Source organism: Macaca fascicularis, chromosome 4 (genome assembly GCF_037993035.2).
Source record: "Macaca fascicularis isolate 582-1 chromosome 4, T2T-MFA8v1.1".
Taxonomy (NCBI): domain Eukaryota; kingdom Metazoa; phylum Chordata; class Mammalia; order Primates; family Cercopithecidae; genus Macaca; species Macaca fascicularis.
In genome coordinates, this window is record NC_088378.1 from 162,146,268 (window position 1) to 162,167,098 (window position 20,831).

Here is a 20,831-nt window from a genome sequence, read left to right on the forward strand (position 1 = left end):
AAATAAACAATTTCATGGCACATTTCTGGTCACCAAAACATCACGAAAGTTTTTTTTTTTTTCCTGTCACCCAGGCTGTAGTGCAGTGGCACGATCTTGGCTCACTGCAACCTCTGCCTCCTGGATTCAAGTGATTCTCCTGCCTCAGCCTCCCGAGTAGCTGGGATTACAGACGCCCATCACTACACCCGGCTAATTTTTTGTATTTTTAGTAGAGACGGGGTTTCACCATGTTGGCCAGGCTGGTCTCTAACTCCTGACCTCGTGATTCGCCCACCTTGATCTCCCAAAGTGTTGGGAGTACGGGCGTGAGCCACTGTGCCTGGCCACAAAACTTCTAAACAGCGACCAAAACACTAGTATTGAACACTGAAATACATGTGAGCCCTACATACATTTAAGAAAGATTAGTAAAAACAAGGAAGGTAATTATTTGCTCAGTTATTCTAGTTCAGGGTCACAGGTGGCTACAGCGTGTCCTGGAAGCTGGAGGCGCAAGGTGAGCACCAACCATGGATGCGACAGCCTCCCATGGCAGCACTCCCTGTCCCCCCGCCCCGACACACACATGCACCCACTGACTCCTCCTGGGGCCACACGGACACCCCAGTTCACCTGACATGCACACGTTTGGGATATGGGAGGAAGTCAGAGTCCCAGAGAAAACCCATGGAGACTTGGGGAGAACATGCAGACCCCTCACAGTGGCTCAGCCAAAAATGCCTTCTTTTTTTCTTTCTCATCAACATTACAATGAAACAACATTGAGCAAAACAACATTGAACAAAACTAGTTTATTTGAGGGCTTGCCGTATTCTCAATGAACGCAGAAAGACATTATGCCAAACATTTGGACTGAAATATTTACACATTTTGGTTGGAAAAAAAGAGAGTTGAGAGTATCTTCCATTTAGCAGACTTTGTGTTGGACTCACCAGCTCACTTTGCTCTTGTAAACTGAGTATTTTTCTCAATTAAAAATATTGTTAGGCTGGGTGTGGTGGCTCACGCCTGTAATCTCAGCACTTTGGGAGGCTGAGGCTGGCTGATCACCTGAGGTCAGGAGTTCGAGACCAGCCTGGCCAACATGGGGACACCCCATCTGTACTAAAAATACAGAAATTAGCCGGGCGTGGTGGTGCGCCCCTGTAATCCCAGCTACTCGGGAGGCTGAGGCAGGAGAATCACTTGAACCTGGGAGACGGAGGTTGCAGTGAGCCAAGATCCCGCCACTGCACTCCAGCCTGGGCAAAAAGAGCAAAACTCCACTCAGTAAATAGAGTTGACTACAGAAGAGGAGTCGGTTGAGGATATCAGTACTTTCAAACTGATAAAAAGAAGAAAAAACTCCACTACTCAGGGATAATCCTTGTTCATCTTTTGTTTTCTGTGCTTCCTTGTGAATAGATGCTGAATATAATGCTTCGTAACATGGTTTTTCTACTTTTTTTCTTGATATATCAGATGGCACTTATTTCCATATCTATTCAGTTGAGTTCCTGTCTGAGCCTTCATGGACATTTCATAGACATTTATTTGTCTCCAGCCCCACTCATTGTGGTCAGGGAACATGTGTTATGTCCTATTGTCCCCAGAACATTGTACAAGTGCCTGACACACAGATGGGACGGGGTCTGAATATCTGTTCCTTGATGGAAATACATGACCAAAGGGCGTAGAATGCTACTGCCCATTCACCTTTGAAATTGCAATCAAAATCACCTCTTTTGTTTTCTATTCTCACAGGTATCGTGCCCCTGAAGTTTTACTGAGATCTTCAGTTTATAGTTCTCCCATTGATGTGTGGGCTGTTGGAAGTATCATGGCTGAACTCTATATGTTAAGACCGCTTTTCCCAGGGACAAGTGAGGTCGATGAAATCTTTAAAATTTGCCAAGTTTTAGGGACTCCCAAAAAAGTAAGTACTCTTGTTCCTAAGTTGTTATAACTTTTGAGTATTTCTATCTTGCCGCTTTGCTTTTAATTTTATAATTTTTGATTATTTACAACTTTTGCCTAGATAGCTGATATTTTCGTTTTGAAATAGGCTTATACTTTAATGATTAATTTTCTTATAATATTTTTTTTTCTTCTTGAGATGGAGTCTCACTCTGTTGCCCAGGTTGGAGTGCAGTGGCACAATCTCAGCTCACTGCAACCTCCACCTCCCAGGTTCAAGCAATTCTCATGCCTCAGCCTCCCAAGTAGCTGGGATTACAGGTGTGCACCACCACGCCTAGTCAATTTTTCTATTTTTAGTAGAGAGGGGATTTCACCATGTTGGCCAGGCTGGTCTTGAACTCCTGAGCTCAAGCAATCTGCGATCTGCCCACCCCAGCCTCCCAAAGTGCTGGGGGGTTACTTGGCGTGAGCCACCGTGCCCGGCCATAATCCTTATTTTTTTAATCAGAGTGGGTTAAGGATTGCAAGAAGCCAGAATCCCACCAGCTGAAGAAAAACAGGTGTTTGCCTTTCCTTAAGAAATTCAGGGCCGGGCGCGGTGGCTCACGCCTGTAATCCCAGCACTTTGGGAGGCCGAGGCGGGCGGATCACAAGGTCAGGAGATCGAGACCATCCTGGCTAACACTGTGAAACCCCGTCTCTACTAAAAATGCAAAAAAATTAGCCGGGCGAGGCGGCGGGCGCCTGTAGTCCCAGCTACTCGGGAGGCTGAGGCAGGAGAATGGCGTGAACCCGGGAGGCGGAGCTTGCAGTGAGCCGAGATCACGCCACTGCACTCCAGCCTGGGCGACTAAGCGAGACTCTGTCTCAAAAAAAAAAAAAAAAAAAAAGAAATTCAGGAAAAATTCTGTGTGTTTAGAGTGTAACTTGGGGGTGATGCCCAGCTGACACTATACAGACAGCCTTGCTTGGGCTCTTTCCTGGTCACTCTGTGGCTGGCCATTGGCATCACCTGTTAACCCCTGGTGTCTTGAACCTTATATTTTCTTTACCGTTTCTTGTTTCCTTTTCTATATCTCTCCTGTGGATATTTGACTTCTTGAACTGAGTACTTTTCAATTAACTATAATTATATTTCATCTATACCTTTCTTTCTGAAAGGTGCTTTATAAGTGTGTATTATAATGACATCCTAATTAAATTAGTAGGTGCCTTGTAGTTAACATTACACAAGTAAATGTAGATATGAAAGTTTTAATGTAATTGTCATTTCCCACATATGTGCATTTTTAACATTGGACGTGCTGGGTAATATTTACAACAAGGATCTTTGTTAGCAGTCAGCCTCTTCGTAAAGCACTTTTCCTTATTTGTTCAGAGTTAACCCAGATATCATCACAGCAACATCACCATCAGGATCTCAAACCAGACAAGAGCTTAATATTGTGAAATTTATAGAGGTTGGGCACAGTGGCTTGTGCCTGTAATCCTAGCACTTTGGGAAGCCCAGGCAGGAGGATCACTTGAGCCCATGAGTTCAAGACCAGCCTGGGCAACATAGTGAAATCCCATCTCCACAAAAAAAAAAAAAAAAGCCAGGTGTGATGGTACGCACCTGTAGTCCCAGCTACTCAGGAGGCTGAGGTAGGAGGATCTCTTGAGCCCGGGAGGGTGAGGCTGTAGTGAGCCATGATTTGCACCACTGCACTCCAGCCTGGACGACAGAGCCAGATCCTGTCTCAAAAAAAAAAAAAAAGTTATAAAAGTGCTTTCGCATTGTTTCCTAACTCTCAGCTTAATGTGCTTTCTACACTGTTGTAGCACTGAATTGTAGACGTGGTCTGGTATTTCATTCTCATTTTATTTATATGGATCAACATGAAAATGTTCAAACATAAATGATGTTTATATTACTGCTGTGTTTTTTAAATGGATTACTAAAAATAATTTGTTTTGCCCTCCCCACCTACACTTATATATTCCTGAAACAGAGTGACTGGCCAGAAGGATACCAGCTGGCATCCTCTATGAACTTCCGTTTTCCCCAGTGCGTTCCTATAAACTTAAAAACTCTCATTCCCAATGCCAGTAATGAAGCTATTCAGCTCATGACCGAAATGTTGAATTGGGACCCAAAGAAACGACCAACAGCAAGCCAGGTAAGAGGAGTCTTCCTGTTAGACCTTTTAAAATGTTTAGGTTTTTTAATATCAGGAATGTTTTCATTTACAAAGGCAGGTCTATTCCCAACCAGGATTTTACTAAGAGAATTAAACACAAAGCCCTAGGCATCCAGCGTATGTAATAAATTAATTTCTAGGCATATAAGATCATTGGGAGAAATGCAAAAATAGCCACACCAATGATTTTCTGTGTTTTGTGGTTCAAATGAAGAACCCTGAGGTTGCAACAAGGAATCAATCTGCAGTGATAAAAATTCAGACATGTGACAGACTAGTTATGAAGGAATCTGTCATGGGTAGCAAAAAGGCATCTCATGAATCATTCCATATAGTAGACCTTCCTATGCTGTCTTTACAGTTTAGGGGTGGGATTCTGGTTCACTATACAACAGTATCATCCTTTGCTGGAACTGAGTGTGCAGCCTCTGGCTGCCACAAGAGGGCAGCCTTGTGGCACCCAGGCTTTGTTGCTTTGTGACTGCACCTGACATATCCACAAATGTATTCCAAGTCTCCAGCCTTTAAAACCCAGTGCTTTTGTCTGCAAGGCTTCAATAAAAAGGTAAATAATAATCTTTATTGTATTCTCATCATTTAAATATAAATTCTGTGTGACAATTACAAAAATTTATTTTGCTTTTTTTAAAAAATTAATCTTGAGAAAATGTTTTCTAAATGTCATCTGGAAGAACAAATGGGAAAGGATAGTCAAGACACGTTAAAAGAAGAATAAGTAATTAGAGACTGGTGAGGCCAGGCGCGATGGCTCACGCCTGTAATCCCAGCACTTTGGGAAGCCGAGGTAGGCAGATCACAAGGTCAGGAGATTGAGACCATCCTGGCTAACAAGGTGAAACCCCGTCTGTACTAAAAAAAAAAAAAAAACCAAAAACAAAAAAATTAGCCAGGCATGGTGGCAGGCGCCTGTAGTCCCAGCTACTTGGGAGACTGAGGCAGGAGAATGGCGTGAACCCGGGAGGCGGAGCTTGCAGTGAGCCAAGATCGCACCACTGCACCTCCAGCCTGGGTGGCAGAGTGAGACTCCGTCTCAAAAAAAAAAAAAAAAAAAAAAAAACCATAGAGCGGTGATAGGGATGGACAGCTTGCCCCATCAGATATTAAAGTAATCTTTAAATTGATGATGGTAACAGTGGAAGTATTGGCATAAGAACTGACAAATAGCTCAATGTTGCAGAACGTATGAGTCAGCATGAGGTAAACAAACGTGGCATCACAAAGAGGGGAGGACGGCTCAGTGGGTGGGTGATGCTGGGAAAATTCATTAGCTCTTAGGGAGAAAGATAAATTGAGGTTCTTACTGCTCACCATACTTTACAAATCACAGAAGGATTACGTTTTGTTGTTGTTGTTGAGATGGAGTTTCACTCTTGTTGCCAAGGCTGGAGTGCAGTGGCGTGATCTCGGCTCACCGCAACCTCTGCCTCCAGGGTTCAAGCAATTCTCCTGCCTCAGCCTCCCAAGTAGCTAGGATTACAGGCTTGTGCCACCACACCCGGCTAATTTTGTATTTTCAGTAGAGATGGTGTTTCTCCATCTTGGTGAGGCTAGTTTCAAACTCCTGACCTCAGGTGATCCACCCTCCTTGGCCTCCCAAAGTGCTGGGATTACAGGCGTGAGCCACTACGCCCAACCAGGATTACATTTTCAAAGTGTAAGAAAAAAGCACCCCTAAACTGATAGAAACAAAAGGAAAACATACACGTGTATTTGATCTCAAGGTGAAAAAAACGTGGGTATTAAAATAATAGAAGAAACCACAAAAGGAAAACTCAGATGATTTGATTACATACAAATTAAAATTTTTCTCTATGTAAAAATCTTAAAATGGAAAGATAAGACAGAGAAAATTATTGTAAATTCTTAATATAATACTCTACAGAAACATAAGAAAAATACTGAAATGTTTATGTGTATTTTCTTTTTTTTTGAGATGGAGTCTCTGTTGCCCAGGCTGGAGTGCAGTGGCATGATCTTGACTCACTGCAACCTCCACCTCCTGGGTTCAGGCGATTCTCCCCGAGTAGTTGGGATTACAGGCGCCCGCCAACACGCCTGGCTAATTTTTGTATTTTTGGAGAGATGGAGGTGTTTTTTTTTGTTTTTGTTTTTGTTTTAATTTGAGATGGAGTCTTACTCCGTCGCCCAGGCTGGAGTGCAGTAACGCGATCTTGGCTCACTGCAAACTCTGCCTCCCATGTTCAATCTGTTCTCCTGTCTCAGCTTCCCAAGTAGGTGGGACTATAGGTGCCTACCACCATGCCCGGCTAATTTTTGTATTTTTAGTAGAGACGGGGTTTCATCTTGTTAGTCACGCTGATCTCGAACACCTGACCTCAGGTGATCCACCCACCCCAGCCTCCCAAAGTGCTGGGATTACAGGTGTGAGCCATTGCGCCCAGCCAGAGATGGAGTTTTACCATGTTGACCAGGCTGCCCTCGATCTCCTGACCTCAGGTGATTTGCCTGCCTTGGCCTCCCAAAATGCTGGCATTACAGGCATGAACCACCATGCCCAGCCATTTAAGTGTATTTTCTAATTTTTCTTTTTTAAAATTGTTTTAAAGTTTCATTTCTTTAAAGATGGGGTCTTACTAAGTTGTCCTGACTAGTCTCAAACTCCTGGCCTCATGCAGTTGTCCTGCCTTGGCCTCCCAAAGTGCTAGAATAATATAGGCGTGAGCCACCACACCTGGCCCATATTTTCTAATTTTTCTAAATATGTATTACCTTCGTAATAAAGACACAATAAGTTTTTCAAATGTATTTTAAAAAGAAAAGTTGTCATGGGACATGAAAAAGATACACAGGAAAAGAAATACAGATTACCAAAAATGCTTTTTAAATGTTCAGTCTTTGTTTACTCTCATAAAATGCAAGTAGAAATGAGATACCATTTTTCATTTATCTCTTAGTAAGAGAATAAAAAGAGCCTTAAAGACAATCAGAAATTATGCTCAAAGATGTTCAATTCCAATAGAAAACTGTCCATTGAAAGCTAATCAAAATGTTTCCAGCCGAATGCGGTGGCTCTGCAGTGCCAATGCCTGTAATCCCAGCACTTTCCGAGGCGGGCGGATCACTTGAGGTCAAGAGTTTGAGACCAGGAGTATGGCCAACATGGCAGAACCCTGTCTCTACTGAAAATATAAAAAATTAGCAAGGCATGGTGGTGTGCACCTGTAATCTCAGCTACTCGGGAGGCTGAGGCAGGAGAATAGCTTGAACCCAAGAGGCGGAGATTGCAATGAGCCAAGATCGTGCCACTGCCCTCCAGCCTGGGCGACAGAGTGAGACTCTGTCTCAAATAAATAAATAAATAAATAAATAAATAAATAAAGTTTCTAAAGTTATGTGCATCTTTAATTTGGAATACACTGCCAGCGTTAACAGTGAATTTGTGTAATAAAATTTTTAAACAATTTGGGACAAATCTCATGCTAAAATACTATTATACAAATAATGTGATTTTGTCTTTGAAAAATACATTTTATATGAGAAAAAATACTGAAAAGTATAAAAAAAGTTAGTCTTGGTTGTCTCTGGGTGTTAAATTTTTATTTTCATCTTGAGAACTCGACACGTTTCTCATTCTCTACAGTGATCACTGCTTCCCTTAAGTAAATAGGAAAAAATAAATGCTATTAATTTTTAGTTTCCCTCTTCTTGAAGGATAGTAACTGGTATCTTAAAGTGTCTTAAAAGGGAAGAGTTGGCCGCGCATGGTGGCTCACACCTGTAATCCTAGCAATTTGGGAGGCTGATGTGGGCAGATCACAAGGTCAGGTGTTCGAGACTGGCCTGACCAACATGATGAAACCCCGTCTCTACTAAAAATACAAAAATTAGCTGGGCGTGGTGGCGGGTGCCTGTAATCCCAGCTACTCAGGAGGCTGAGGCAGGAGAATTGCTTGAACCCGGGAGGCGGATGTAGTGAGCCGAGATGGTGCCACTGCACTCCCGCCTGGGCGATAGAGCGAGATTCCATCTCAAAAAAAAAGGAAGAGTTGTTATAAATAAAGCCTTGAAATTACAAAACACATCCTCAAAGTTTCCAGCTCCAAAATATGCATAACTAATTTAGGAATATTGACATACTAATTAATTAATGTTACTTAATTCAGAATTTGAGTACCTTCAGTGTGCTAGGCATTGAAGTATTTAAATTATGCATATTTGTGTATTCCACTGAGAATGCAAGTAACCCTTAATGAACTCTTTCTGGTGCTCTGTTTCACAGCCCTGCTTTGTAGTGGAAGTGGAAAGAGCTAATTTAGGGGGAGAGGTTGGTTAAGTTGTAGAATATGAAGACCATTTAAAGTACCAAGCTGCCTTCTGTTCCTCTAAAAACTGACCTTACACATGGGAGGAGTTAACTGTTGGTCAGGGCTATGTTCCCACGTGTGTGGGGACTGGCTAAAGGCAGGAGGTTCAGGGGAACAGAGCTTGACCATCTTAAGGAACCCACCCACCCCAAAAAAAAGAACAGCTACTTTGCCCAGGTATTTGATGCCAATAAGGGAATTTTTCCATAGCTGAGCTACACAGGCTTTAGACATTCTGTAGAATATTTTTTCAGTTTTAGCCTTATTGACATTTTGAACCAGATAACTCTTGGCTGTGGGATGCTATTCTGTGCATAATAGGGTATTTAGCATTGTCCCTGGCCCTCTAGACATTAGACACCAGTAGCGTCCCCCTACCCCTGTCATTATAAGAAATGTTGCCCAGGTAGGAGTGCAGTGACACCATCTTGGCTCACTACAACCTCCTCCTCCCAGGTTCAAGTGATTCCCGTGCCTCAGCCTCCCATAAAACTGGGGTTACAGGCACCCACCAACATGCCTGGCTAATTTTTGTATTTTTAGTAGAGACTGGGTTTCACCATGTTGGCCAGGCTGGTCTTGAACTCCTGACCGCAAGTGATCCGCCCGCCTCGTCCTCCCAAAGTGCTAGGATTACAGGCATGAGCCAACATGCCCGGCCACTTTTAATTTTTTAATGCAATTTATTTCTTAAATCATTTTTTTCTGGTTATTTTTAAAAGGGACACTGTATAGGGAATGATGGCTGCTTTCTAAATCTTTGAAGCTCATGTGGGCTAATGATATATGCCTCGCACAGGGCCAATCACAGTTGATGTGCAATACATTTAGGTGGAACCATTTTCCATTTGTTGTTTTTTCTGTGTTTTTATAGGCATTGAAACACCCATATTTTCAAGTTGGTCAGGTATTAGGTCCTTCCTCAAATCATCTGGAATCAAAACAGTCTTTAAATAAGCAACTGCAACCGTTAGAATCAAAGCCATCTTTAGTTGAAGTAGAGCCTAAGCCTCTGCCGGATATAATTGATCAGACTGTTGGACAACCCCAGCCAAAAACTAGCCAGCAGCCACTGCAGCCCATTCAGCCACCACAGAACCTGAGCGTCCAGCAACCTCCAAAGCAACAGAGTCAGCAGAAACCGCCACAAACACTGTTCCCCAGCATCATCAAAAACGTGCCAACCGTGAGTAGCCAATCATGACGCTTGCAATGAAATAGTTTGACTCGTGCAATTAAGATTTTGTTTCGAGGCATTTCTAATCATGTTGGAAAAGATAGAAAAGATTATTCTTTGTTAAAGATCCTGAGTCCCCTGATTGGAGCTTGACATAAGATCACTTAAAATTCTAATATGGTTTATAAAAAGAAAAACTTTCAGAACAAAAGTAACCAAGTGTACATGCTATAGTCTTCGGTCTTTCTTTTTCTTTTCTTTTTTTTTTTTTTTTTTTTGAGACGGAGGTTTGCTCTTGTAGCTGAGGCTGGAGTACAGTGGCACGACCTCAGCTCACTGCAATCTCTGCCTCCTGGATTCAAGGGATTCTCCTGCCTCAGCCTCCCGAGTAGCTGGGATTACAGGCACGCACCACCACACCCGGCTAATTTTTTATATTTTTAGTAGAGATGGGGTTTCACCATGTTGCCCAGGCTAGTCTTGAATTTCTGACTGCAAGTAATCCACCCGCCTTGGCCTCCCAAAGTTCTGGGATTACAGGCATGAACCACCGCGCCTGGGCTTTTCTTTTCTTTCTTTCTTTTTTTTTTTTTTGAGACAGAGTTTCACTCTATTTGCCCAGGCTGGAGTGCAGTGGTGCGATCTCGGGTCACTGCAGTCTCCACCTCCTGGGTTCAAGCAATTCTCTTGCCTCAGCCTCCTGAGTAGCTGGGATTACAGGTGCCCACCACCACACCCGGCTAATTTTTGTATTTTTAGTGGAGACCATGTTGGCCAGGCTGGTCTTGAACTCCTGACCTCAGGTGATTCATCCGTCTCAGCCTCCCAAAGTGTTGGAATTACAGGCGTGAGCCACCAAGCCCAGCCTAAAGTTCTTTCAATGCAGAAGAATTCAAAGAAATAATTTAAAAGAATCGGGTACTCCAGAGTACTGATCCTAAATCTTAAGAATTTTCAACAGTGCTGTCGTTTTACAGTGTTCTTAAATGCTAAGGAACATGGAGAGAATGGGTTTTTATTTATTATTATAATTATTATTATTTTGAGATGGAGTTTCACTCTTGTTGCCCAGGCTGGAGTGCAATGGCATGATCTTGGCTCACAGCAACCTCTGCCTCCCAGGTTCAAGCTATTCTCCTGCCTCAGCCTCCCGAGTAGCTGGGATTACAGGCATGTGCCACCACACCTGGCTAATTTTGTATTTTTGGTAGAGACAGGGTTTCTCCATGTTGGTCAGGCTGGTCTCGAACTCCCGACCTCAGGTGATCCGCCCTCCTTGGCCTCCCAAAGTGCTCGGATTACAGGCGTGAGCCACCGTGCCCAGCCAGAATGGGTTTTTGAAGTGTCAGGCATAGTATAAAACTTTTTCTTCCATCTTTTGTTCGACTCCAGGAGCTCTTCAGTTGCTGTAGTGTTTTAGCTGTCCCATTGGGCTATACACTCCCAAATGTGTTTGCATTATGGCATTTTAGGATGGAAATTGGTCTTACACAGCACGTATCTATTTCCTTATCCAGTCCCCACCTGCCCTGCCAACCCAGTATAAGCAAGGCCTCCTCGTCCCCCAGTAGCACTAATCACATTCTAACCTACTGTTAATTACTTATTTCTTAGGTTTATTGTTTATTTGTCTCTTCCTCTGGAGTGCAGCAAGCTCAGTGAGGTCAGGAATGTTTTCTGATTATCAGTACAGCCTCAGCACCCGGACCAGTGCCCGCCACATGGTAGATTCTCAGTAAATATTTGTTCAGTGAATGAAGGATTGAATAATTGCCCACATGACTTGCACACCACCTCTGGGGTCCCAAGGAGTCCCCTTTATCTTTGGAACAATTCTGAATATTAGAAAGTTCTTCCTTATACTGGGTAAAATCTGGTTTTCTAGCTTTTAATGAAGGCTAATCACTTTTCTAGAAAGGCAGCCTTTTAGATATTTGAAAATAGCCCTTATATTATCTGCCCTTTTCTCTAGAGAAACATCTCCATTTCCCTTAAGGGCTCTGCATATAACGCCATTCACCAATGACTGATAACTCTCAGTTCCTATTATGAATATGCCTTTAAGTCCCCTCTCATCCTGCTTCCCACTTAGAATGAGGCTGCCAGAACTGGAGGCAGACAGCAGGCAGGGAATATAGAGCAGAACGAATCACCTCCAACACTCTAAACCATGTGTGCACTCGTGCCACCAATGATTACAGTCCTCCCCACAACCGCTTAGAAGATGCCTCAATTGCTGACTCATACTGTGAGGGAAGGAAAGGAAGTTACTATTTATTGAGTAGCTACTAAGTGCCATGCATATGCTAGGGACCCTGTGTGTATTCTCTAAGTTAAAGAGAATAACCTAGCCCCCCACCCCGCCACACATACACACATTTTTATATAGGTAAGTTCCAATACTTAATCCAGGGATTAAGTATTGTGTCAACTAAAATTTCTAAGTATACCAATTTTTTCATAAATGCTTCTCCTAAATTGCATATTCTGTACCTCTGACTTGTGTATTTCATCTCTAGGATTCAAAAAGTTGCAAGACCTTTTACATCTCCAATTTCTAATTATTTTTGAATCTTTATTTTTTCTTCTCGGTTTACCCATTCTGCCCAGCTTCTTGCCAGCTATGTATTTGTTTAGTTATCTGTTTTCCTCCTGAATCTTCATGATGAATAGGATGACCGTGAGATCTTGGGCAGGCCACTACAACCTTCTCCTAGACTGACATTGATCCATTCATCAGTACTCTTGGTCAAGTTCTTCAACTATGTGCTGATCGCCTTTGCTGCCTTCACCCAATGGGCTAAAGTTCACATACACTACATTGAATGAATTCATTGTTTGCCGTTCATGAAAAAGTGTGGTCTATATGAGCTATCACTGTTTTTCCTTAGTGCTCACAAACATCCCCTTTAATAATTGATTTTAGAACCTTTGCCCTCATCCTCTACCAAACTTACTGAGGTGGAGTTTGCAAAAATAAATCTTCTACTTTATTAAGAGTATTATATTTGCCACTTTCCAGTCTTCTCAGACACACAGGATTCTTGGATATCACTGACATTGTTCAGCAGCGTTCAGCATAGGCACCCTAAAATACAATTCAACAGAAGGGAAGCTCAAACTCAGCTCAGGGTAACCTTTTATTAACCCTACTCATCTGGAGCTTAACACTTTTTTATTCTCTTTATTCTGGAGATTGTTCTGCCTGGCAGAGAAAATAATAGTGTAGAAGCTGGCAAATACTGCTTTTTGTTATCATCCATCACTATCACTGTGACACCATCAGCTTCAAGCAATAGCATGTCCGTTCTTTAAGCATCTCCCTGCACCCAACATAGCTGTATTTTCTGAAAATTTTCCATGCTCTATTCCCTAGTTTTGAGTTGCCTTTTGGATTTTTCTGTTTATGTGCCCTGAAACCACTCTGTAAATTTGTGTAAAACCAATTCATTGTGTGCTCCAAGCCAGGACTTCTTTCCTGTTCCTTATTTCTGTTAACAATGCCTCCATTCTGTGGCAGTCAGACTCATACTTCCCTCTCTGTTTCCGTTAGGATTACATTCAGGGACTTATGACAAAAACTCGACCACTGTGGCTTAAACAATAGGGGTTGTTTTTCTCACATAACAAGAAATTGGGTGGTGGAGCTCATGTAGCTTGCAGAGGAGGCAGGCTGCTGCTGGCTTCCCGCTCCACCACCCTGAGCAGGTGGCTGTCATGCCTGTGGCCACAGGATGACTGGTGTGTCTTTGGATGTCATGTATATTCAAGGAGGGGGAAAAGTAAAAGATGCTGGCACATGCCAGCCTTAGTGTCCTTCTCATTAAGGCTGTCCCCAATTAAGGAGGACACTAAGGCTTTGAGAAGTTAAGTCCCTTGCCCAAAGAGACATAGCCAAGTCTCGGGTTTCCAGATCCTTCGTGTCAATGAAGAGTCAACTCAGATCCAAAATATTCAAGTCTCCCACCGACCTAGTTCACAGAGATCTTTCCTCTGAACACCTGTCATATTTTTGGCATGTACCGCCCATTTTTGTTCATGCTTTTAAATGTGTATATATGTTATGCCCTTAAGTGTATGGAACGCTCCTTGAGAATGGGGACTGTTAGTGTCTTACGTAGTAGCTTGTGCATGAAAGGCATTCAGTACATGATTAAAGATTATGACTGATTTTCCACCACAGAAGCCAAATGGCACACTGAGTCATAAAAGTGGTAGGAGGCGTTGGGGTCAGACTGTCTTCAAGTCTGGAGACAGCTGGGAAGAGTTGGAGGACTATGATTTCGGAGCCTCCCATTCCAAGAAGCCAAGCATGGGTGTTTTTAAAGACAAAAGGAAAAAAGATTCTCCATTTCGGTAAGATTTCAAATTCCTCAGAAAACTATTTTTGCCATGCATTCACTTTATTTTACTCATTAAATATAAATGCATGTAGACCTTAAAAGAAGAAAAGTTTGCTTAATAGGCCGGGCGCAGTGGCTCAGGCCTGTAATCCCAACACTTTGGGAGGCGGAGGCGGGTTGACCACTTGAGGCCAGGAGTTTGAAACTAGCCTGGCCAACATGGTGAAACCCCGTCTCTACTAAAAATACAAAAATTAGCCGGGCATGGTGACGTGCACCTGTAATCCCAGCTACTCGGGAAGCTGAGACATGAGAATTTCTTGAACCTGGGAGGCGGATGTTGCAGTGAGCCAAGATCGCGCCATTGCGATCCAGCCTGGGTAACAAAGTGAGACTCCATTTCAAAAAAGAAAAAAAGTTTGCTTAATATGTTGGTTCCTTCCACAAAATGCAAATCTTTCCACATACCTCTGAAAAGGTAAGAATCTTCTCACAGTAACAATTCTCAGTATTAACAGATGAGTGGGCGTGGGGGGTGTGTAGAGAGAGTGTGTCAGTCCGTTTTTGCATTGCTATAAAGAATGTGTTGGCCCAGGGTTCTGCAGGTTGTACAGGAAGCATAGTGCCAGCATCTGCTTCTGGCGAGGGCTTCTGGAAACTTAGAATCATGGCGGAAGGTGGAAGAGGATCCAGCCTGTCACAGGGCAAGAGAGGGAGCAAGAGAGAGAGGGAGGAGGTCGCAGACTCTTTTAAACGATCAAGTCTCGCGGGAACTCAGAGTGAGAACTCACTCATTACCGCAAGGATGGTACCAAGCCATTCATGAGGGATCTGCTCCCATGATCCAGACACCTCCCACCAGGCCCCACCTCCAAAACTGGGGATTACATTTCAACATGAGATTTAGAGAGGACAGATGTCCAAAACATATCAGAGGGGATCTTGTTCCATTTTCACGATGCTCTTGTGAATGACCATCATTATTCCCCTTTGAAATTGACATGCCTCGTTGCAGAAAGCAGAGCACCACATGCCAAGTTAACGGCTGCTTCTGATGGTGTGAAGATTTCATTATCTGCTTGCTTGCTGTTCTAAACTTTTTTCAATCATTTCCTGAGTCTTTTCTGGAAGTTTAATATCTCTAGCAGTTCCTTTTCTTTTTATAAGTGAGGTCATCCTCAGTGTATTACTCAACTTTGAAGTTAGGATGGGTTAAGTTTTGGTGAATATTTTGGAAAGATACTTTCTTTCTTTTTTTTTTTTTTTCTTTTCCTCTTTGAAACAGAAGAATGGGAAGAACAGTTGTGTTATGAGTCAGGAAAACTTATCCCGTATCTATTTGGCATGGTATAGTGTGGAAGTCTTTGCTTTGGCACGCGGGGAGTCTCTAAGGAGTACACACGCTTGGATAATTTTTTTTCTTTTCTTTTTTGGTTGGATAACTCTTAGGCAATCCATCTCCAGGTCTTCACATTCCATAGGTACTCTTTCCTAAAAATACATGAATTTGAGGAAAAGCCCACTCAAGTCCTCTTCCACTTTAGGCAAGAAAGTCACACCTCTCAGTTATTTCAATTCTTATATGGCATAGAGTTACTAAATAAAGGGACAAATCAGAAAACTGGCTTTCTGTTGGTTCTTGTTTTATAGAAATCGGGTACAGTAGTTCCCCTAACCTGCAGTTTCATTTTCCATGGTTTCATTTACCTGCAGTACAGTGCAATAAGATATTTTGGGCTGGGTGTGGTGGCTCACCCCTGTAATCCTAGCACTTTGGGAGGCTGAGGTGGGTGGATCGCCTGAGTTCAAGAGTTCAAGACCAACCTGTCCAACATGGTGAAACCTCGTCTCTACTAAAAATACAAAAATTAGCTGGGTATGGTGACAGGCGCCTGTAATCCCAGCTGCTCAGGAGGCTGAAGCAGGAGAATCACTTGAACCCGGGAGGCAGAGGTTGTGGTGAGCCGAGATCGTGCCACTGCACTCCAGCCTGGGTGAGAGTGAGACTCTCTCAAAAAAAAAAAAAAAAAAAAAAAAGATATTTTTGAGAGCACACTCACATAACTTTTATTACAATATATTGTTATACTTGTTCTATTTTAGTATTAGTTATTAATGTTAATCTCTTGCTGTGCCCAACTTACATATTAAATTTCCTCATAGGTATGTATGCACATACGTATAGGAAAAGACGGGCTGAATAAGGTTTAGTACTATCTGTGGTTTCAGGCATCCTCTGGGGGTCTTAGAACATATCCCCCACACATGATGGGGGCCACTGTATTTTAGCCCATGTTGGAAAGCATGGTGATTTGGAAGCACTGAAGCACCGGGGCTTAGTGATGTGTATTCTTTCAAATATACTAAAATGCTCTGTTTTCTCTTTGAAACAGAAGAATGGGAAGAACAGTTGTGTTATGAGTCAGGAAAACTTATCCCGTAGCTATTTGGCATGCTATAATATGGAAGTCTTCACTTTGGCATGCGGGGAGTCTCTAAGGAGTACATATGCTTGGATAATTCTTTTTTTTTTTCTTTTTTGCTTGGATAACTCTTAGGCAATCCATTTCCAGGTCTTCACATTCCACAGATACTCTTTCCTAATCCATGTGTTTAATCCACGTGTTTTCAAAACACGTGGATTAAAATTTTACTTATTTTTTTGAGGATCAGAGTGTATTATGGATAAGGTAGTTAAAACTTATTTTATCAAACCATACCATGAAACACTGCAGTTGCAGTCAATCCTCACAATATTTCATCTTATAAAATACCATTTCTATCTGCTGTTAACAAGAAATAAGGAATAAATTTATGATAAAAAATTATAGATGTCAATTTAAAGATGTGCAGGGAGTTACGTAGTTAAAAAAATTTTTTTGGGTCTAGGAACAGAAGAGTTTGAAGACCGTTGATGTAGTATATAGGAGACTTGAAACATTTTATTTTCTTTTTTCTCTTTTTGAGACGGGATGTCAGAATGTCGCTTCATTGCCCAGGCTGGAGTGCAGTAATGTGATCACTGCAACCTCCTCCTCCAGGGTTCAAGCAGTTCTCCTCCCTCAGCCTCCTTAGTAGCTCAGATTGTTATAGGCATGTGCCACCATGCCCAGCTAATTTTTTATATTTTTAATAGAGACAGTGTTTCACCATGTCGGCCAGGCTGGTCTCAAACTCCTGACCTCAGGTGATCCACTGGCCTTGACCTTCCAAAGTGTTGGGATTACAGGCGTGAGCCACCGTGCCTGGCGACTTGAAAACATTTTTTAAAACCCACGTCATTCTGATTTCAGCTAAATTTTATTCATAATTATTTATAATTATTCATAATTTATTCATACATTTTACTCATATTTTTGAGGATAGTAGAGGTTTGAATCAAAACCTATATTTAAGATCAAGGTTGTGGCTGTTCATGGTGGCTTGGGCCTATAAATCTAGCACTTTAGGAGGCCGAGGTGGGTGGGTTGATTGAGCTTAGGAGTTTGAGAACAGCCTGAGCAATATGGCAAAACTCCATCTCTACAAAAAAAAAAAATACAAAAATTAGCCAGATGTAGCAGCCCACACCTGTAGTTTGAGCTACTCAGGAGGCTGAGGTGAGAGGATTGCTTAAGCTTGGAAGGTGGAGCCACTGCACCCCAGCCTGGGCAACAGAGCAAGATACTGTCTCAAAAAATCAAAAAAAGATCAAGGTTGTAATACAACTAGTAAATTTCTTCAACATTAATTATCCCTTTTCTCTTTAAATTCTTTAGAAAAGTGGTATGACAATGAATTTTTCATGTAGGTATTTCTTCTACATGTTTTTTTTTTTTTTTTTGAGACGGAGTCTCGCTCTGTTGCCCAGGCTGGAGTGCAGTGGTGCGATCTCGGCTCACTGCAAGCTCTGCCTCCCGGGTTCACGCCATTCTCCTGCCTCAGCCTCCTGAGTAGCTGGGACTACAGGTGCCTGCCACCATGCCTGGCTAATTTTTTTGTATTTTTAGTAGAGACGGGGCTTCACTGTGTTAGCCATGATGGTCTTGATCCCCTGACTTCCTGATCCGCCCACCTCTGCCTCCCAAAGTGCTGGGATTACAGGCGTGAGCTACCGTGCCCGGCCATTTCTTCTACATTTTTATTTTTTGGCATCTTTCAATGGTCCTGTACAATTCTTGGCATATGGTTATTATTATGATCATCATTACTATTAATATACTACCAGCTGTTAAGCTCCTGCCTAAACTTTATAATTTTCATACTTCAGTAAAAATATCTGCAGACTAGAATGCTGAGACTCAGATAGGCTGTGTTTCTTGCCCAAGATCAGGTGAGGATTAATTCAAATCCAGATCTTTCTCTCTTCTACCCCACGCTGCTTCTTTAGCAATAGGAGCTGAATTGGTGAATTGGTGGATTTGTGAATAGGAGGTGAATTGGTGAATTAGTGGATTGGTGAATAGGAGGTAAATTGGTGAATTACTGGATTGGTGAATAGGAGGTGAATTGGTGAATTAGTGGATTGGTGAATAGGAGGTGAATTGGTGAATTTGTGAATAGGAGGTGAATTGGTGAATTGGTGGATTTGTGAATAGGAGGTGAATTGGTGAATTAGTGGATTTGTGAATAGGAGGTGAATTGGTGAACTGGTGGATTTGTGAATAGGAGGTGAATTGGTGAATTAGTGGATTGGTGAATAGGAGGTAAATTGGTGAATTATTGGATTGGTGAATAGGAGGTGAATTGGTGAATTAGTGGATTGGTGAATAGGAGGTGAATTGGTGAATTCGTGGATTGGCGAATAGGAGGTGAATTGGTGGATTTGTGAATAGGAGGTGAATTGGTGAATTAGTGGATTTGTGAATAGGAGGTGAATTGGTGAACTGGTGGATTTGTGAATAGGAGGTGAATTTGGTGGATTTGTGAATAGGAGGTGAATTGGTGAATTAGTGGATTGGTGAATAGGAGGTGAATTGGTGAATTAGTGGATTTGTGAATAGGAGGTGAATTGGTGAACTGGTGGATTTGTGAATAGCAGGTGAATTGGTGAACTGGTGGATTTGTGAATAGGAGGTGAATTGGTGAATTAGTGGATTTGTGAATAGGAGGTGAATTGGTGAATTGGTGGATTTGTGAATAGGAGGTGAATTGGTGAATTGGTGGATTTGTGAATAGGAGGTGAATTGGTGAATTGGTGGATTTGTGAATAGGAGGTGAATTGGTGAACTGGTGGATTTGTGAATAGGAGGTGAATTGGTGAATTAGTGGATTGGTGAATAGGAGGTGAATTGGTGGATTGGTGGATTTGTGAATAGGAGGTGAATTGGTGGATTTGTGAATAGGAAGTGAATTGGTGAATTAGTGGATTGGTGAATAGGAGGTGAATTGGTGAATTAGTGGATTTGTGAATAGGAGGTGAATTGGTGAATTAGTGGATTGGTGAATAGGAGGTGAATTGGTGAATTAGTGGATTGGTGAATAGGAGGTGAATTGGTGAATTGGTGGATTTATGAATAGGAGGTGAATTGGTGAATTAGTGGATTGGTGAATAGGAGGTGAATTGGTGAATTGGTGGATTTATGAATAGGAGGTGAATTGGTGAATTGGTGGATTTGTGAATAGGAGGTGAATTGGTGAATTAGTGGATTGGTGAATAGGAGGTGAATTGGTGAATTAGTGGATTGGTGAATAGGAGGTGAATTGGTGAATTGGTGGATTTATGAATAGGAGGTGAATTGGTGAATTGGTGGATTGGTGAATAGGAGGTGAATTGGTGAATTGGTGGATTTATGAATAGGAGGTGAATTGGTGAATTGGTGGATTTGTGAATAGGAGGTGAATTGGTGAATTAGTGGATTGGTGAATAGGAGGTGAATTGGTGAATTTGTGAATAGGAGGTGAATTTGGTGGATTTGTGAATAGGAGGTGAATTGGTGAATTGAACAGACCCTGCCATCCCCTGCTAGGTCTCTCAGGTAGCCAGGGCCTCCCCATAAAGAATACAGAGTACCAAATACTAACATGTATACCTTTTATTTAATGGTTGTCTTATTTTTTAAATTATTGTTATTATTATTGAGATGGAGCTTTGCTCTTGTCGCCCAGGCTGAGTGCAATGGCGTGATCTTGGCTCGCTGCAACCTCTGCCTCCTGGGTTCAAGCAATCCTCCTGTCTCAGCCTCCCAAGTAGCTAGGTGATTACAGGTGACCATCACCATGCCCAGCTCATTTTTGTATTTTTAGTAGAGATGGGGTTTCACCATGTTGGCCAGGCTGGTCTCAAACTCCTGACCTCAGGTGATCCACCCGCCTTGGCCTCTCAAAGTGCTGGAATTACAGGCGTGAGCCACTGCGCCCGGCCTGGTTGTCTTCTTAAAAGTGAACAAAAAGCATGATATTTATATTTACATTTATACTTGAATTTATATTCAGTAGATGTTTATTGAATACCTAGTTGGAATTAAGCCTCTCCTCAACTCATCAAATATATAGCAACAGAAATAAGACCTCCAGAGGACGGTAACACATGACAAGTATGTGTATTTAGTGCTACTAGTGACAGCTGCAAGGAGCACTGGGAGTTCTGTCTATGGGCAGAGAGCCCTCTGATGAGGAGAGAAAAGTCTTTTTAGAGTGAGCAGTTTTGAGACTGGGTAGAATTTCAGTTAGTGGTACAACAGCAGTGGGCTCAGGGGAAGGGAAAGATGCCAGAAATGGCGGGACTGTTCCCAATGAAGCAGACGTACCTGTGCCTAGAACTGCCCCCAAGCAGGTGGCCAGTAGTTCAAAGGGCCATCCAAGTGAGTGTCCATTTCCAAGGGAGTCGACTTGGTGAGTAGGGTACGGTAGCATGAATTTCTAGGTGGAAACCATAGATGCTTGGAGTTAACAAGTGATGGAA

At 42.4% G+C, this 20,831-nt stretch overlaps 1 protein-coding gene and 1 long non-coding RNA gene across 20 annotated transcripts in view; both read left to right on the forward strand.

The window, feature by feature from the left end:
• MAK (male germ cell associated kinase) overlaps nt 1-20,831 on the forward strand; it is a 74,684-nt gene that overhangs the window by 29,921 nt on the left and 23,932 nt on the right. For all 11 annotated transcript variants that reach the window (XM_065544430.2, XM_005554046.5, XM_005554049.5 and 8 more), the window contains 4 exons: nt 1,747-1,918; nt 3,894-4,061; nt 9,303-9,614; nt 13,789-13,961. In XM_065544430.2, the coding sequence (XP_065400502.1) occupies nt 1,747-1,918; nt 3,894-4,061; nt 9,303-9,614; nt 13,789-13,961 (825 nt within the window). The remainder of the gene's footprint in view (nt 1-1,746; nt 1,919-3,893; nt 4,062-9,302; nt 9,615-13,788; nt 13,962-20,831) is intronic.
• LOC135970706 (uncharacterized) lies at nt 17,756-20,434 on the forward strand. 9 transcript variants are annotated; one of them, XR_012434247.1, is made up of 4 exons: nt 17,756-18,703; nt 18,739-18,835; nt 18,969-19,178; nt 19,346-20,434. It is a non-coding gene; the product is annotated as an uncharacterized lncRNA (long non-coding RNA). The 9 variants fall into 9 exon arrangements; XR_012434248.1 differs by having other exon boundaries at nt 19,521-20,434; XR_012434249.1 differs by having other exon boundaries at nt 18,969-19,143; nt 19,249-20,434.